The sequence below is a fragment of the Vanellus vanellus genome, assembly GCF_965231255.1.
Source record: "Vanellus vanellus genome assembly, chromosome: 21".
Taxonomy (NCBI): domain Eukaryota; kingdom Metazoa; phylum Chordata; class Aves; order Charadriiformes; family Charadriidae; genus Vanellus; species Vanellus vanellus.
The window spans coordinates 6921596-6936373 of record NC_138926.1 but is presented as its reverse complement, the minus strand read 5'-3'; the positions used below and the strand labels follow the sequence as shown (position 1 = coordinate 6936373).

At 41.4% G+C, this 14778-nt stretch overlaps 1 protein-coding gene across 1 annotated transcript in view; it reads right to left on the bottom strand.

Moving 5' to 3' along the window:
• SIK2 (salt inducible kinase 2) overlaps window positions 1-14112 on the bottom strand; it is a gene marked incomplete at its 5' end in the record, with an annotated part of 58966 nt that extends 44854 nt beyond the window's left edge. The window contains 2 exons of the mRNA XM_082493839.1: window positions 2896-3012; window positions 13963-14112. Of these exons, the coding sequence (XP_082349965.1) occupies window positions 2896-3012; window positions 13963-14112 (267 nt within the window). The remainder of the gene's footprint in view (window positions 1-2895; window positions 3013-13962) is intronic.
• Between the last annotated feature and the right edge of the window lie 666 nt (window positions 14113-14778).

Below are 14778 nucleotides of genomic sequence, written 5' to 3'. Positions count from 1 at the left end.
AGAATAGAGGTAGACAAACAGGAAAAAAGAAAGAGGGCAAGGGGAAGACTTCAGAATTTTTCCATGCACAGTTGTTCATGGCCTTGAACAGAAAGACTTCACCTAACAATTCAAAATTCAATACTTCCATGATATAAGTTGGGAAAAGGCAGCCCTGTCAGTTATCTTGCAGTGTTCTTCCTAATGATCTATTCCTCAATTGCTTAAATGCTACTCAGGAATGTATTGTACAAATAGCATAATCTAAAGATACACTGAAAGTGAAAAATCCTCTACTTCAAAACAAAAAAGTTATTTAGGACTTCCCTTCAGTACAACTCAATAATTTCAACACACAACACATTTTGTACCTGTTTCAATTACCACAGTAAAATAGTTCAGCCTGAGATGTCTGCGGACTAGACTACCTTGAATTTGATTTTTTGCATTTTATTTACGCACAGGCTTGAAAGTACTAAAAGACTGCTCAAATAAATTCTTTTTAGAGAATTTTTTAAATAACAAAAAAGGCAAACCCTGAAAGATACATAGTTATAACAACAGCAGAAGTACCAAAAGACTGACAAGCCAACAGACAGAGCAAGATGGCAGTTCTTCAGTCTCTCCTGCACCCTTGGTTAACTCTACAACAGCTGAGCGTGTTATGACTTAAATGTCTGTATCTGGAAGGCAAAACAGTTTGGAAACACTGTTTTAAACCAACGTTTGGAGACAGAAAGCTGCAACAGCCTGTGGATTACATATACATGGCACCATTCCTAATGAAGCCAAGACTGCTAGCTTCATTACCTAACTTTGATAGTCCTCAGTAGTTCCTTGACATGAGACAATTCAGAAACTTGTAGTGTGGACATAGTACAGTGATGGGCACATTATACAAGCAAACTAGTGAGACAATTTCATTGAAGGCTATTGTAAAAATAAACTCACCTATCTACCAAATGCATTTCTAACAGTCCAATCCCTTAATAGTGAAGGGGTAAGCACTACATAACAATTACCCTCCTCTTCAAGTGACCTTGCTGATCTCCAGACTTAAATTAACTATTCTTGACTTAAACTGTTCTCAGACTCTCCTCCCTACCACAATTCCTCTCTAGTTTACCAATTTTGTGTTTTGTCATTCATTCAGAAGGAACTGTGGTAGACATTACTCAAGCTAGTTAGAAATTTAACTCCTTAAGGTACACCTCTACTTGGTGAATCAATATTTTTAAAAGGAAGTGCCAGTCTCTTTCCTGTAAGATGAAATTAAAGTTAAACAAGTCTAAACCAGGATCTTCATCATTATTCAGTAAAAGAACTCCAACACCATAGGTCCAGCTCCTTGTGCTCACATTGCCTTTATAGACTTAGCCAGATGAACTTTAATTCAAAGTTTGGTTTTAGCATGCACAAATCTTCATTTGTTTGCTGAGCTAGGTTTATTTGAAACAAGCAAGAGAGCATCTCAGAAGAACTATGTAATTTGTTAAACAGAACACTAACAGACCCCGAAGGGAATATTCTCAGGAAAGCCTTAAAAGCAAGACCTAACCGAAGCAGAAATGCCAGCAGCCTCAAACATTTTACCATATGCTAGCAGGAAGAGAAAATGAAGCAGAAAAACAATGTAAAACAAACCTATATTTTACTGTGCAAACTACGTGCACTATAACAAGTCACAAGTAAAAGCCTTCTAAAGTTTTAATTGTCTGCAATTGTATGCATTTCACAAATGCAGGTTTATCTCTTATGTAAATACACATTGCTGTGCCATAATTCATCATCCTTATGTTATAAAGGGATGCATTTAAGTCCACAACATACGTAATACACTTCAGGATAAATATAAAATTCTCCATATCCACAACAGAAGTGAAATGCAAGATTCCAAAAAAATAAATCCAAAGAACTAGTTTTCCATTCCCTAGTAAATGCACTTCAAGATAAAGTGTTTAGGAAGCTCTTGCTTGGTGTGTGCATTTACATTACAAGCACACCTGCAGAATCTGGATTTACGTATCTTATCATCTTCGGATAAGAAAAAAAGGCTGCAAGTACTCCTCCATCTGCACTTGAGCCAAGACTTGAATAAAGAAACCCACTATATCCACGTAGATCGTCCCAGCTAGTACTCACACATTATGCTGAATATTCCTACCCTGCTCTAGGTTACATAGTACCTTGTCTACTAACAGACAGCAAAGTCTCATCACCAGGTATTTCCAATTCAGCTCTTCCACTAACAGAATCACAGAATGGTTTAGGTTGGAAGGAACCTTGAAGATCATCGAGTTCCAACCCCCCTGCCATGGGCAGGGACACCTCCCACTAGACTAGGTTGCTCAAAGCAGCCTGGCCTTGAACACCTCCAGCGATGGCACTTCCACAACTTCTCTGGGCAACCTAGGCCAGTGTCTTACACCCTCACAGGGAAAAATTTCTTCCTACTATCTAATCTAAATCTACCTTCTTCCAGTTTGAAGCCATTCCCTCTCATCCTATCACTACATGCCCTTGTAAACAGTCCCTTCCCAGCTCTCCTGCAGGCCCCCTTTAGGGTCTAGAAGACCGCAATAAGGTCTCCCCAGAGCCTTCTCCAGGCTGAACAACCCCAACTCTCTCAGCCTGTCCTCAGAGGAGAGGTGCTCCATGTAACATGATGTTCTGTTACAATGTTCTGTGTATTTTAAATGGATTACCATAGAACAAAAAAGGCCACAACTGATGTACTTTCAAGAACGTTAAACACTTATCCAAAGCAAATCAATTCCAGAAAAGCAGAGTTTGTCACAGACTAGTGATCTGCCAGAAGTCACTGGTGAAGAGCAAACTCTTCATACAGGAACAAGAGAGAGGAGAGAAGGTAAAAAAAAAAACAAAAACAAAAAACCCCCACAACACTAACCATACCTGGTAGAGCTTTATAATGTGTGGGTGATCAAGCATTTTCATTATCTGCACTTCTCGGTAAATCTTCTCCAGATTCACAGCATCCAGCTGAGACTTATCAATGATTTTTATTGCCACCTGCAGACAAACAGCAAAAGTGAGATTAAAACTCCCCAATATTTCCCTCAGTAGTTTATCCTCATTATAAAGGGAGTAACACAAGCCCAGATAACTGGGGGCTTTCTTCTAGCTCAGAAATATACACCCCACACTTATAAATACAGCAGCACAACATTAAACATGTCAGTAGTCCTACTAAGTGGCTGCAGGAATACCACCTACATCAGCATGTCAGAAAAAAAGTTTTACAAGAAACAGGAAACGCAGAACAGGCCAGTGCTCCAATAAGCCGAGGTGCAGAATGCTCTTATATCAGTAGCAGGTGGGAACAATTGAGGACCCTCCGTGTAAGACAAAAATCTTCTTAAAAAGCCTAATCTTATCAATTTCTGGAGTCAAGCTAGCCAATTTCAACCCCACAAATGCAATAGGATATGTTAAAAGAAAGACTGTTGGCTCAACACAAATTATCAAAACATGGTGGATCCATGTAGTTTCAACTGTTATTTTAACTGTTAAGTTGTTTTAACTGTAATTAATATGCTACTACATAAGGAATCTGCAATTCATCAGTTCAGGGAAAAAACCCTATTTAACCATGTTTGTAACTCAAACCTTGTAGACAGATCTCAATTAGTTTAGAAAACAGATCTTGGTCCTATAGACCTTGCTTTTAGCCAATACCTGGCAAAGTGAATTACAGAGAACTACACGTGCCAAGGAGACTAAAAATTTCAAACAGAAGACATTTAAAAAAAATAATTTAAACCAATAAGAAAGAAAAATATAGCTACTATAAAAAATCATGCAAAGGATAACAATACTAAAGAATATTGAATATATAAATGGTGTTTATTGACCCTGCATATCACATTATTAATGCTGAAGCATGAGCAAACAATGCAAGTCGCACAAATGCCTCCAATTGCAAATGCATTTCATAAACTATTGAACTATAAGAGTCAGCTGCTACACAGGAGACAAAAATCCACAGGAGGTGAACTTCATTATCTCCAGTAAGGCTGATTATGGATGCACCTGAATTCTGAATTAACTATTTATTGACTTCCTTTCAGTATGCTTTTGCTTGATAACCTCTTCAGAAGTCACCTGTCTTCCCCAACCACCAGAACAATAAGATTCTGCTATGAGAGAATAAACAGATCTAGCCTTGTAATCAGTGAAAAGCTTTTTTAAGATGCAGGATGCAGTCTTACGTAGCTGAAGCAGAACAAGACTATTTTCCAAAGCAAACAAACAAATTTAAAACTTTTTACAAAAGACAGGTGTGGCTTTTTTTTTTTTTAAAAAAAAACGATGTCTGATTAATGTAGAACTCACTGAAATAGATATATCAAAAAACAATACATGTTTATAAGAATAATGATATATACAGCCATTAGACAGAAAACAAGAAAAACGGTTCACATCCCACAACATTTTCACCATTAATCATGAGCTCCCTCTTCAAAACAGAACAGTGGACACTTTGGGAAGAAATGGCACCTAGAACAGTATTCAACCACTCCGCACTGCTGCCCTCCTCCCCAGCAATCTGCAATGTTCTTCCATCCTAGTATAACATATAGCAATTTAGGGGATCCTGATGCCTGATCTTTTCAAAACATGCTTGCCCCTGTTGTCTTCTGCTAGCTATTTGTATTTACAGCAATATCCATAATGCATCTATTCTGCCCTCTTTCGTATTACATTACATTCCCACTGAGCAACATACAGGAACAGCAATGATCAAGAGGGTCTTAAAAGATTACAGATCTCCCTTTGAAAGTTTCTCTCTTTTGACTATGAAGACGTTATCTTTAACCATGCAAATAAAACATACGTATTACCTTCTTCTGCTCCTTTTGCTTACCCTCACCCTATTACCATTCCTTCGAATTACAATATTAATTTTCTGTCTTACATTTGGTATACGCATAAAACTTGATAATAAAGGCCTGGCTTCACACATGCAAGGAATCTGGGGCAGCCAAAGACGAACAGTAACACGCGTGGAACCGGACTTTCCAAATGCATACTTCCCACTTGGTTTTGCCAGATTTGCACTCCCTTTGACTACTCCCTACAGCAATTGCTCATTCTCTCAGCAGGTCCCCTTTCGCTTGGTTATAAAGGCAGAACAGCAAGCTGCTTCCTTACTTGGTCTGATTATATGCCATGTGGCAGCACAGGAATCATTCATGCAGCCTAAGAAAAAACACCACACAAAACCCATACCTTTAAGTCTCCACGGCCTAATTTAAGATCACACCTAATAAAATGACTTCTGGTTATTGTTTATTTTTGCAGGCACAGTTTACTAGCCTAAGAAGAAATCACTTCACTGCAAAGTTATAAAATGTCAAAGTAATCAAACCAAACCACTAAAGCCAGACCAAATTCTTAAACATACATCAGGCAACATTTATTAAAAACAACCCATGTGTCACTTTTCTCCAGTTCCTCTAATTTATTTTACACTGTCTCTCTGGAATTGAGCAGAGACACAAGCTGGTTTCTTCTTCATTCTCCACATCTATCCCAGCTTATACCCAATATTTCTGTGACCTCCAGATTTAAGAGGAATGGAGCCTGTTTCTTATTTGCAAACCAAGGAAAAGATTAATCTGTAGCTGTCTTAATGTCCCCATCACAAAATGGTAATACATCATTCAGTCAAGCAACAAGGTACCTCCAATCTTGGAGAGATCAGGTGTTCAGGAAGGTCTAAATGCCTCCTTCATCGATCCAGAGTAATGCAAAAAAAAAAATCCTGCTGCATTTTTTTTGTATTTAAAGTTTAATGGCAATCTAATTAGAATAGCAATTTACACAGACCGCATCAGCCTCTGAGTAGCTTGAGGTATTTACAGAAACTTCTTTCTTCACGTAGACAACGCAGTATAGAAGCTTTAGGTAAAGCTTGCATCACTTGTAACTTTTAAGACTGCCTCCTTTCCCTGGCTCTGGTTCATTTAATTTCACCTTACATTCACTGTGCATTTTCTCCCCATATAGTTAGGTGTTTTACTAAGCTCTCTTCAAATACAAGCAAAAAAAAAAAACCCAGTAACTTTTTCCCATTTACTCTTCTTGCACATAGGGAACGTGTGCAGTACAGAAAAACTAATAAAAGCAAAGCTATACAGGACTTCGAAGAAAAGAGGTTAGGTCAGGCATAGAAAAGGGAAAAAAAACACCCAAATAAGTGTAACTGCAGCAAAGCAATAAATAAGGGGGGGTTTGGACAATTTTAAAAAAAAAAACAACAAACAAACCAAAAAAACAAAAACAAACAACCAAACCAAAACACAACAAACAAACCAAAACCCCACAAACCCGAAACAAACCAAAAAACCCAGCCACAGCCTGCTCTCTGGGCTCATGTCTAACCTTTGTTTATCTATCCGTCACACTATCATCAGTTTGATTAGCACAAATATTTATACTTCCTTCTTCTATACTTCTCACCCCTTCCTAGTGGGGAGGGGGAGAATTCTGCAACTGTATGGCTTGCTAGTGCTATTTTTCCAACGAAGCTTGGCTCCCATCTCCTTATCCTAGTGAAAAATCTAGCCTTACAAGTACACTGACTCGGTGTTTTTTCCAGTATAGTTTGGCACTTCCAGAGTTTGCTCTTAATATTGAGTATTCCTTTTACTTAAAGAACAAATATTTCAAATACAGCCTGTTACCGCTTCCAAACCTACCTAAAAGTATCTGTGTTGCCAACTTTATCCAGAGATAGCAGGCATTATTCTGAATACTGCAGTTCCTAGCTTCTAACATCTGCCAAGAGCTCCAACAACAACAAAAAATATCAGTTTTTAACTTTTGTTTTCCTAGATAACAGAAGTATCCACTTCCCTAGAAAAATCTAGATAACTCATTTGTCCTTCTTCAGTTTTAAAGATCAAATACTTCAATTTCCACTTCAATTTCCTAATAATCAGTGCCTACTGTAGTTTTGTTTTCCAAGGCTAATAAGCCTTCAGTTATTAAAAATTAAGTAATTCTATATAAAATAAAAACATGCAGAATATATTTTTAACCTTTACATGGTTAAAATCCTTGAACAGATCTTACTTCCTGAGCAACAACCAGTAAAATTTCATTAGAGGAAAGAAGCATTTAAAAAAAAAAAAAAAGAATGGGTCATATAAATTACGGAAGCACAGCTACAAATCCTGCTACAACCTTCACTACACTTTCTGTCCAAGAACAGTGCTTCATGTTCCAATGTTTCCTACTTTCTTCCTTTTCCAGAACTTTGCTATCCTATCTCCTTGCTGCACACACTTAGAACTACAATTCCCAAAGATCACTGAAAGACTGAAACCAAATTCTGCTTCTGAAAGTGTGCGAGCAAGAAAACAAGTCTTCAGGTCACACACTTCTTGAAGCAGAATAGCTACAGAAAAATCCTCTTTCAATAGTTTTGAAACAGTTCCTTACTTCCCCGTACCACAAGTAAAAAGTGATCATAGATTCAGAACAAATCACAGAAGGTTAATGCTCCACAGAAGCACACAGTAACATTCTATATTGTATATACAATCACCCACCTACTCTCAAAATTGTAACACTAGCATGTATCACTGATGAAAATATTCTGCATTTATAGCTTTTGAGCCTGAAAAGATCTGTTTTGTTTACACACTGGGCATTCAGGTACAACAACACACCAAGGACTTGGATGAATACTTCCACAAAAATGTTTTTATTAAGAGATTGATGGATAGTAATGACAGCATTAATAAAATGCTCTTTATTAAGTCAGTTAATACCGAACTCCTGTGGAGCTGGAAAATTTATGTTATATGCGACTTTGCAAACATTGGAAAACAGTTTGGGAGTACTACAGAATGAGCTGCTGTCTCAGCAGGCTACTCGCTACCTCTGTCATCATTTTAAGAGATGCATTTTGTGCAGCTACATCCGTAATCTGTTAAAAAAAAAAAACCAAACCAAACAAGACTTCTTTAGTTAGATCATTCAGTTGACAGCTATCACTAATATATTCATAAAAGTGTGTGTTGTGTAACCACATTAGTTCGGTCTCTCAGATATCTGAAATAATTCTAAGCACAGCTCTCTACTAATTATCTTATTTGAGATGCAAACTAATGAAGAACAAGCTGTATTTCCAGTTTAAATGGGTTTTTAGTTTAAAAAACCCCACCACATTACATCAAACCATATTTTGTCTCACAATGTGGAGTTATTTGCTAATATTAAGTGGTTGTTTTTGAACACAGAGTAAAAGCGTGTGCCTACTTAAAGGAAAAAATTTTGCTATTTGCAATCCTTGTACACCTCTCAATGTGTATATTATACATGTGCACACAGTGGCAGGCTTCTTTAGGAGAAGCAGCATAGTAGCAGCTGGCACCACTGCTTCTACAATCAAATGCAGATTAGATATCTCAGTCTATTCTGAATCTTCAGTTTTCATGCATCCTGCCAGGGCCATAGAACATTTAGGAAAAAAAAACACTTGGAAATACTTAAAACCCAGCAACTTCTTCATAACAATGTGAGAAGGAACAGGGCATTCAACAGCAACAGCTCACTTTTGTCCATAATCTCAGCTGTGTCATGATGGCAGGAAAAAGGGAAGTAATTCTTAGAGGTGGAGAAGCTGCTTCAAGATGGGGAACAGTTTCCTATTTGAAAAGTGTGTTTTGTTCCTGAATATACAGGTTGCTAACAACTACTAGCATCTTGCAGAGATGTTGGAACATCGCTTCAATCTTTTGAAGACAGTGCAGAGAGACTGACTGCACACAGAAATGAATTCTCATTTCTCTAGTATGGTCAATCATTGCGACAGCACAAGCAAACTGACTCTAATTTGACACATGTCAAATTAAGGACAATTACACAAATTTTGCAACTCTAGTTTTGGCTTTTTTATTTATTTAATAGTTATCACTTCTACGGAAGATAAAAGACAATAAACCAAAAAATCCCAACCAAACATCAATATATAGCATTAGTACATACTTCAAATTACAAAAATAAAAAAAAGGGAATCCTTTTCCTTCCCTTATCTTCCTTCCCCTATAACCAGTTTTTGCTGCTTAAAGACTTATATTCCAAAATATCTTTGCAACTTGCATGATTTGGTTAAATTAAAAGATATTAGGAATAGCACACATTTCCTTCCCTCTCTTACTAAAGGCCTAGAGAGAACTGGAGTTTGCTCAGTCCTCATCTGACATCTGGGAATCGAAACTGTCAAGCAGTGAAGGTGAAATGCTTGTCAAAAGTGGAAAACTCTTCTACTCTTCAGCTACTCCAGCTTCCAATTTTCATTGGTTTTTGTATTATTCATTTAATTCTCTGACTAGTCTTTCAAAAAAACCCACAAAACCCAAACCACAACACAGACCCCCAAAATGGCCTAACATGTTAACATACAAAAAGAGGTTTGTCCACATCAGTGCAAGAATTAAGGTTCCATGCAGCTCACAGAAATTCAGTTTGTTAATCCAATAGATCCCCAAAATAGATAAACTGCATGAAAATTAACAAACACGACTTTCTGCAATCTAGAGCAACTCCAATTTGCAACAGCAAAGTGTTTAGATGTCACAGATTTATAAAAGCATTAACCTCCCTTAGGGTGCAGCACATTATGCTCAACCTGATCTACCTGTGAGCTTCCACTCTCTGCCTCCAGATGTGTTCCTCCTCTCCCACTTGCAACAGATCTAGAGAGCCTACAGCCGCAAACAGTTAAATGAGCACCCTGCATTTGGGGGATTTTTTTTGGCAATAGTGTCATTTTCCCACTGAATTACTCCACTAACTCGAACTGTGTGCTACGTAGCACAAGGAGCTGCTGTCTCTGCTTCTATCTTTGCACGTACCTAAGCATGTTCAATCAGACACTTGCATGTAAACTGGTATAACGTCTCGTATCAGGAGCTGGTAATTTTCAGAGAAAAGTGCAAAGCAACTGTAACATACCAGACAGCTAAAAGCATAACTGTGAACCATAAGGACATAGTAGTCAGCAGGGTTCCATTTTCAGCTGAGGAGCAATGGCTAGTATTCTTCCGCAGATGACTAAACCTTAGGGGATATTAGTTACAGAGTTTTGGGGGTGGGTGGGGAACATGACTCTCTCACATACAGCCTATTCACAAAGGCTTTCCTTCATCCTTAAAGTGCATTACTTTTTTCCAAGTAGTACCTTCATCTATGCTGAGACCTTTTCATTACTGTTTCATATGTCATCATATTTCACTAGACACAAACATCCATCTTGAGATTTATGCTTCCAATTACTTTTGTTCTCTTTTCTTAGCCTCCTCTTCTGAGGAAAAATTCTGCTTATTTGTGTATGCCTCATTAACAAAAGTTACCCTGAGATCACAGGATTTCTCAGCAACAGGATAAATTAGCATGGCAGGAAAGCACATGTCATCAACTTAAATGGCAAACAACACACAAACAACAAGCAAAGCAAAGGTCACGTTAAACCATGTAGCCCCCGCTCTGGATCACCCTCTGTGGACTGTCATTAGCGAGGGTCATTCATGCACTATCTCCATTACCACAAATACATATCAACCCGCCCATTTTTCTTAACTTTCACACTCATAATCATAGAATAGTTAGAGTTGGAAGGGACCTTAAAGATCATCTCGTTCCAGCCCCCCTGCCCTGGGCAGGGACACCTCCCACTAGACCAGGTTGCTCAAAGCCCTGTCCAACCTGGCTTTGAATACCTCTCCAGGGATGAGGCATCCCCAACTTCTCTGGGCAACCTGTGCCAGTATCTTACCACCCTCACAGTAAAGAATTTCTTCCTGATATCTCATCTAAATCTCCCCTCTTCCAGTGTAAAACCATTCCCCCTCGTCCCATTGCTTCCTTCCCTGGTCAAGACTCCCTCCCCAGCTCTCCTGGAACCTCTTTAGGGCCTGGAAGGGGCTTCTCTTCTCCAGGCTGAACCTCAACTCGCTCAGCCTGTCCTTGCAGCACGGGGGCTCCAGCCCTCAGAGCATCTTTGTGGCCCTCTAGACTCACTCCAAACTTCCTCCTCATTGACTGTTTTGTCATGCAATTTTAGCGTGGCATTAATATAGGATTCAAGTTATGATTTCTGAGTTTGTTTGCATACACCATCTACTACCTTGCCTTATGCGGATCTTCTGCTTCATGCCTGATTTCATTTTATTTTCACCTATACTTTGCTAACAATTTATGGCAACTATATTTACTATTTTCAGTTCCAATTACAATTTTATAGTCTGATATGTAGGTTTTCCTTAAGAAGGTTGGATTCTGTACATAATCTATAAGTGCTGACGTTTCAAGGTAGTAAGATCTGACCCTTTTTTTATTTGACAGTTATTAGCTAGTCAGTATTATGTAATAAAGCAGGCAAATATTTTTATAGGCAAGTGTCATATAAAATACAATTTCAAAGTACCGATGCTAAAAAAGCCCAACAACATACTGGTTCTGAACCTAAAGGGTTCAAATAGGGAGATTCAGGAGAAAGACAATGAAATAGTCCTTTTTAAAAGCGCTTTCTGCGCAAGTCTCAACAGCAACACAGTGCAGATATTCCTGCAGTACAGTCCCGATGGTACACAGGTGCAGCCTTTCCTAAGAACCTAATACACTGAATATTCTTCCACGGGAAGTTTAATAAAGGCACAGATGAATGTGAGAAATTAGCAACTCAAGAAATTTAAGCAACATAAATAAAATGTATACGACCTTACATCTAGAAACATTAACAAGCAGGACTTCCACTTTATGTGCATAGTGAACTAACACTAGATCAAGTGAGGTGGTCCAAACTTGAAATGCTTATTCAAAGTAGTATCTGGCTAGAATTAATTTCCCCTGACACCACGAGAAGTGATCTTAATAAGGTTCCTCTTCGTCAAAGACCACGTAAATACTTCCAGCAACTAACTCAGCAATTAAGTTCCAGATAAACGGTCTTGCGTCTCTTCCTGCAGAAAGTCAGTGTAGCTGTACTGAAAAATGAAAGACCATGAGACAAGTCTCCAACACAGGCAGATCTGCTGTAAAAATCACACAGAAGATAAAAAGGCTTCAGACTGGACACAAGGCTCCTCAGAAAAGGAAAGCTGGTTGAAAAGATTCAAGACTATATTAGAATACAGTCAGATTCAGCAATTTCTTAAGACATAGATGGAAAAATCACACCCAACTTGGGGTTAAGCTCTTACATTTTCTGTAACCTTTGTTATTTTGAACAATAATAAACAAATACACTTTCTAAAATGACAAATGAAAATAAAGATAAAAGTTTTCATCCCCATCACAAAGTCTGCCAAAGGAATGAGAACTAAGAAGTAAACGACAACTGACTGTACTCAAGAGAAGCGTTCAGAAGTTTGGCATATGGCATCAAACTTAGGAACAGAACACTAACATTGCAAGGTCCTTGCTTGGCTCTTCAGTAATAGCAAGTAAGGATTTAGAAGTAATTAAGTTTATTATGAAACCTGAGAAATAAGACAACAAGAGAAGTTTCTTTCAATATTTAGGATGCAAAGCTCATCTATCACTGCACAGCCAGAACAATGTTAGAACTGCCGGTTTGTTTTCCTTAACTGTTGTCCAAACTAAGGGCATTTTACATTCCTGTAAGGAATGATTTTACCACACAAGACCACAGTAACTGAATAATTGTAGGTTTTTTCAGTTTTTTACCTTGTACTACAGATGGTATTTTATTTATTTTGTCTGATACAGAGCAGCACAGTATGCTCTTCTTCAGTAAACAATGAAAGCAACCATAACGGAGCCTTACGGAAATCTTACCTCTAGGTGCAGTGCCTAAAACTACCTAAGAAGAAAATATAAGAGCAAGCTGATCTTTCAAAGCCATTATTCTCACCAGATACCTGTTTTTAAAAAGTTAACATGACTACATTTTAGCCACACAGACTTACAATTGGTTTTGTTTTAGGTAAAGTATAAGATATTAACAATTTACAGGCTAGTAATCACCGGGTAACATACATGGGGGAATAGGGGGCAGTTAAACAAAGAGACTAAAAATGGTTGAATTTGGTTACCTAGCAGAATGATGTATTGAAGAATTCAGGAGACGCACACTGAAGTTCCCTTGCTAAAACAGATTACCGAAGTAGAAGGACTGCTCATCTGCAAGTATTGGCCAGGTCAGGAAACCATAAAATATTCAGGGCATTAAAGAAGGCACAACACAAGATTTGAACCTTCCCTATTAACAGAAAGTTATCACTATATGATGGCTGCACTCACGAACTAAGCCAACAGCTGCCCGCCCCCTGCACCCTCCCAACCCAAGCATCCTCACGGTGACAGCAACACGCCGGCCGTGGCCTGAGCCACAGGGGCAGCCCGCTACAGCCTGACCAGGAGGCATCAGCACTGCCCTTGCCAGGAAGATGGAAGCGAGAAAACCAACAAGAACGGCGGCTAGGGCTCCTTCTTCAAAGCCTACCCGCAGCCGAACACCTCAAGTAAATAAAATATCCCCCGCCTCCCCTACAGCAGGAGGCTCCAGAGCCGGAGGGGACAAAAGGAGCAAGCAGCCTGCAAGGGTGCTGCTGCACGCCCCCACCGAGCGACCCAGGCCACCCCCCAGGAACCCCCCAGCTCCCCAGTAGAGCCCCGAGACCAACTGCCCGCCCTCCGGCTCCACAGCCTAGAGTGGGGCCCGGTAACCCCAGCGCCAGCCGACCCCCCCCCCCCCCGCCCCGCTGACGGGAGCCCCGACGGCCAGCTCCCCCCAAAGCCTGCAGCAGCCCTACGGCCGCCGCCCCCCCGCCCCGCGAACACCTCCAGACCCCGAGAGCTCCCGAGCCCTGCCGCCCAGCGCCCGGCCGGGCGAGGCCCAAGGCCGGCGAGAGGGGCCCGGCGGCGCGGCTGGGCTAGGCCGGGGCAGGGGGCGACCGCGGCCCCCTTCGCTGCGCCGCGCCTCACCTCGCTGCGCGTGATGCGGTGCCGCGCCAGCTTGACCACGGCGAAGTTGCCTTTGCCCAGCGTGCCTTCGATGTCGTAGAAGCCGACGCGGACAGGCGCGAGCCCGCGGGGCAGCAGCGGGGGGGGCCGCCGGGGCTCGGCCATTACCATGCTGGGCGCGGGGGGCGGCGGCAGCGACGGCTCCGGCGGCGGCTCGACTGTGTCTGCGGCGCCCTGGAGCCGCGCCGCCCCGCCCCCTCCGCCCTCCTCCACCAACCGCGCGTCACAGCGCGCGTCAGCGGGGGCGGGGCCTCGCCATGGTAACCGCAGCCACCGCGGCGAGGCAGCCGCTCCGGGTTCCCGCCTCTCCGCTCCCCGGCGGCCCCCGCGGCACGACCGATCCGATCCGATCCGGGCCGAACCCGGGCCGGCGTGCGCTGCTCTGGGCCCCTCCGCGTCGTTGCGGGGATGTCCTCCCCAGCTCCGCCTCCGCACCGCGGCCGGGGAAAAGCTCCCCCTCCCGCTCCGTCGCCCCTCGCCCCTGCGCGCGCAGCGTGGCTGTGGGAGAGGGGCTGGGGCCACCGGGAGCTGCTCCTGAGCAGGAGGAGGGAAGCAACGAGGGACCCCCAGGTGTCTCTCCAGCCCCCAAAAAGCACCTCCGCAGTCCCGGGCTCAGAGTCTCTGGTTGTACTCTGCATATTTTCCTGACAGAAATACCCTCTCCCTAGCAGTGAGCAGCCTTTCCAGTGGGCCAAGACATTCCGCATCAGAAAGATGCCTGTTCTCAGTACGTCAGCCTCCAAAATCCCGACCACCCTTATGCAATACTCACCTTCA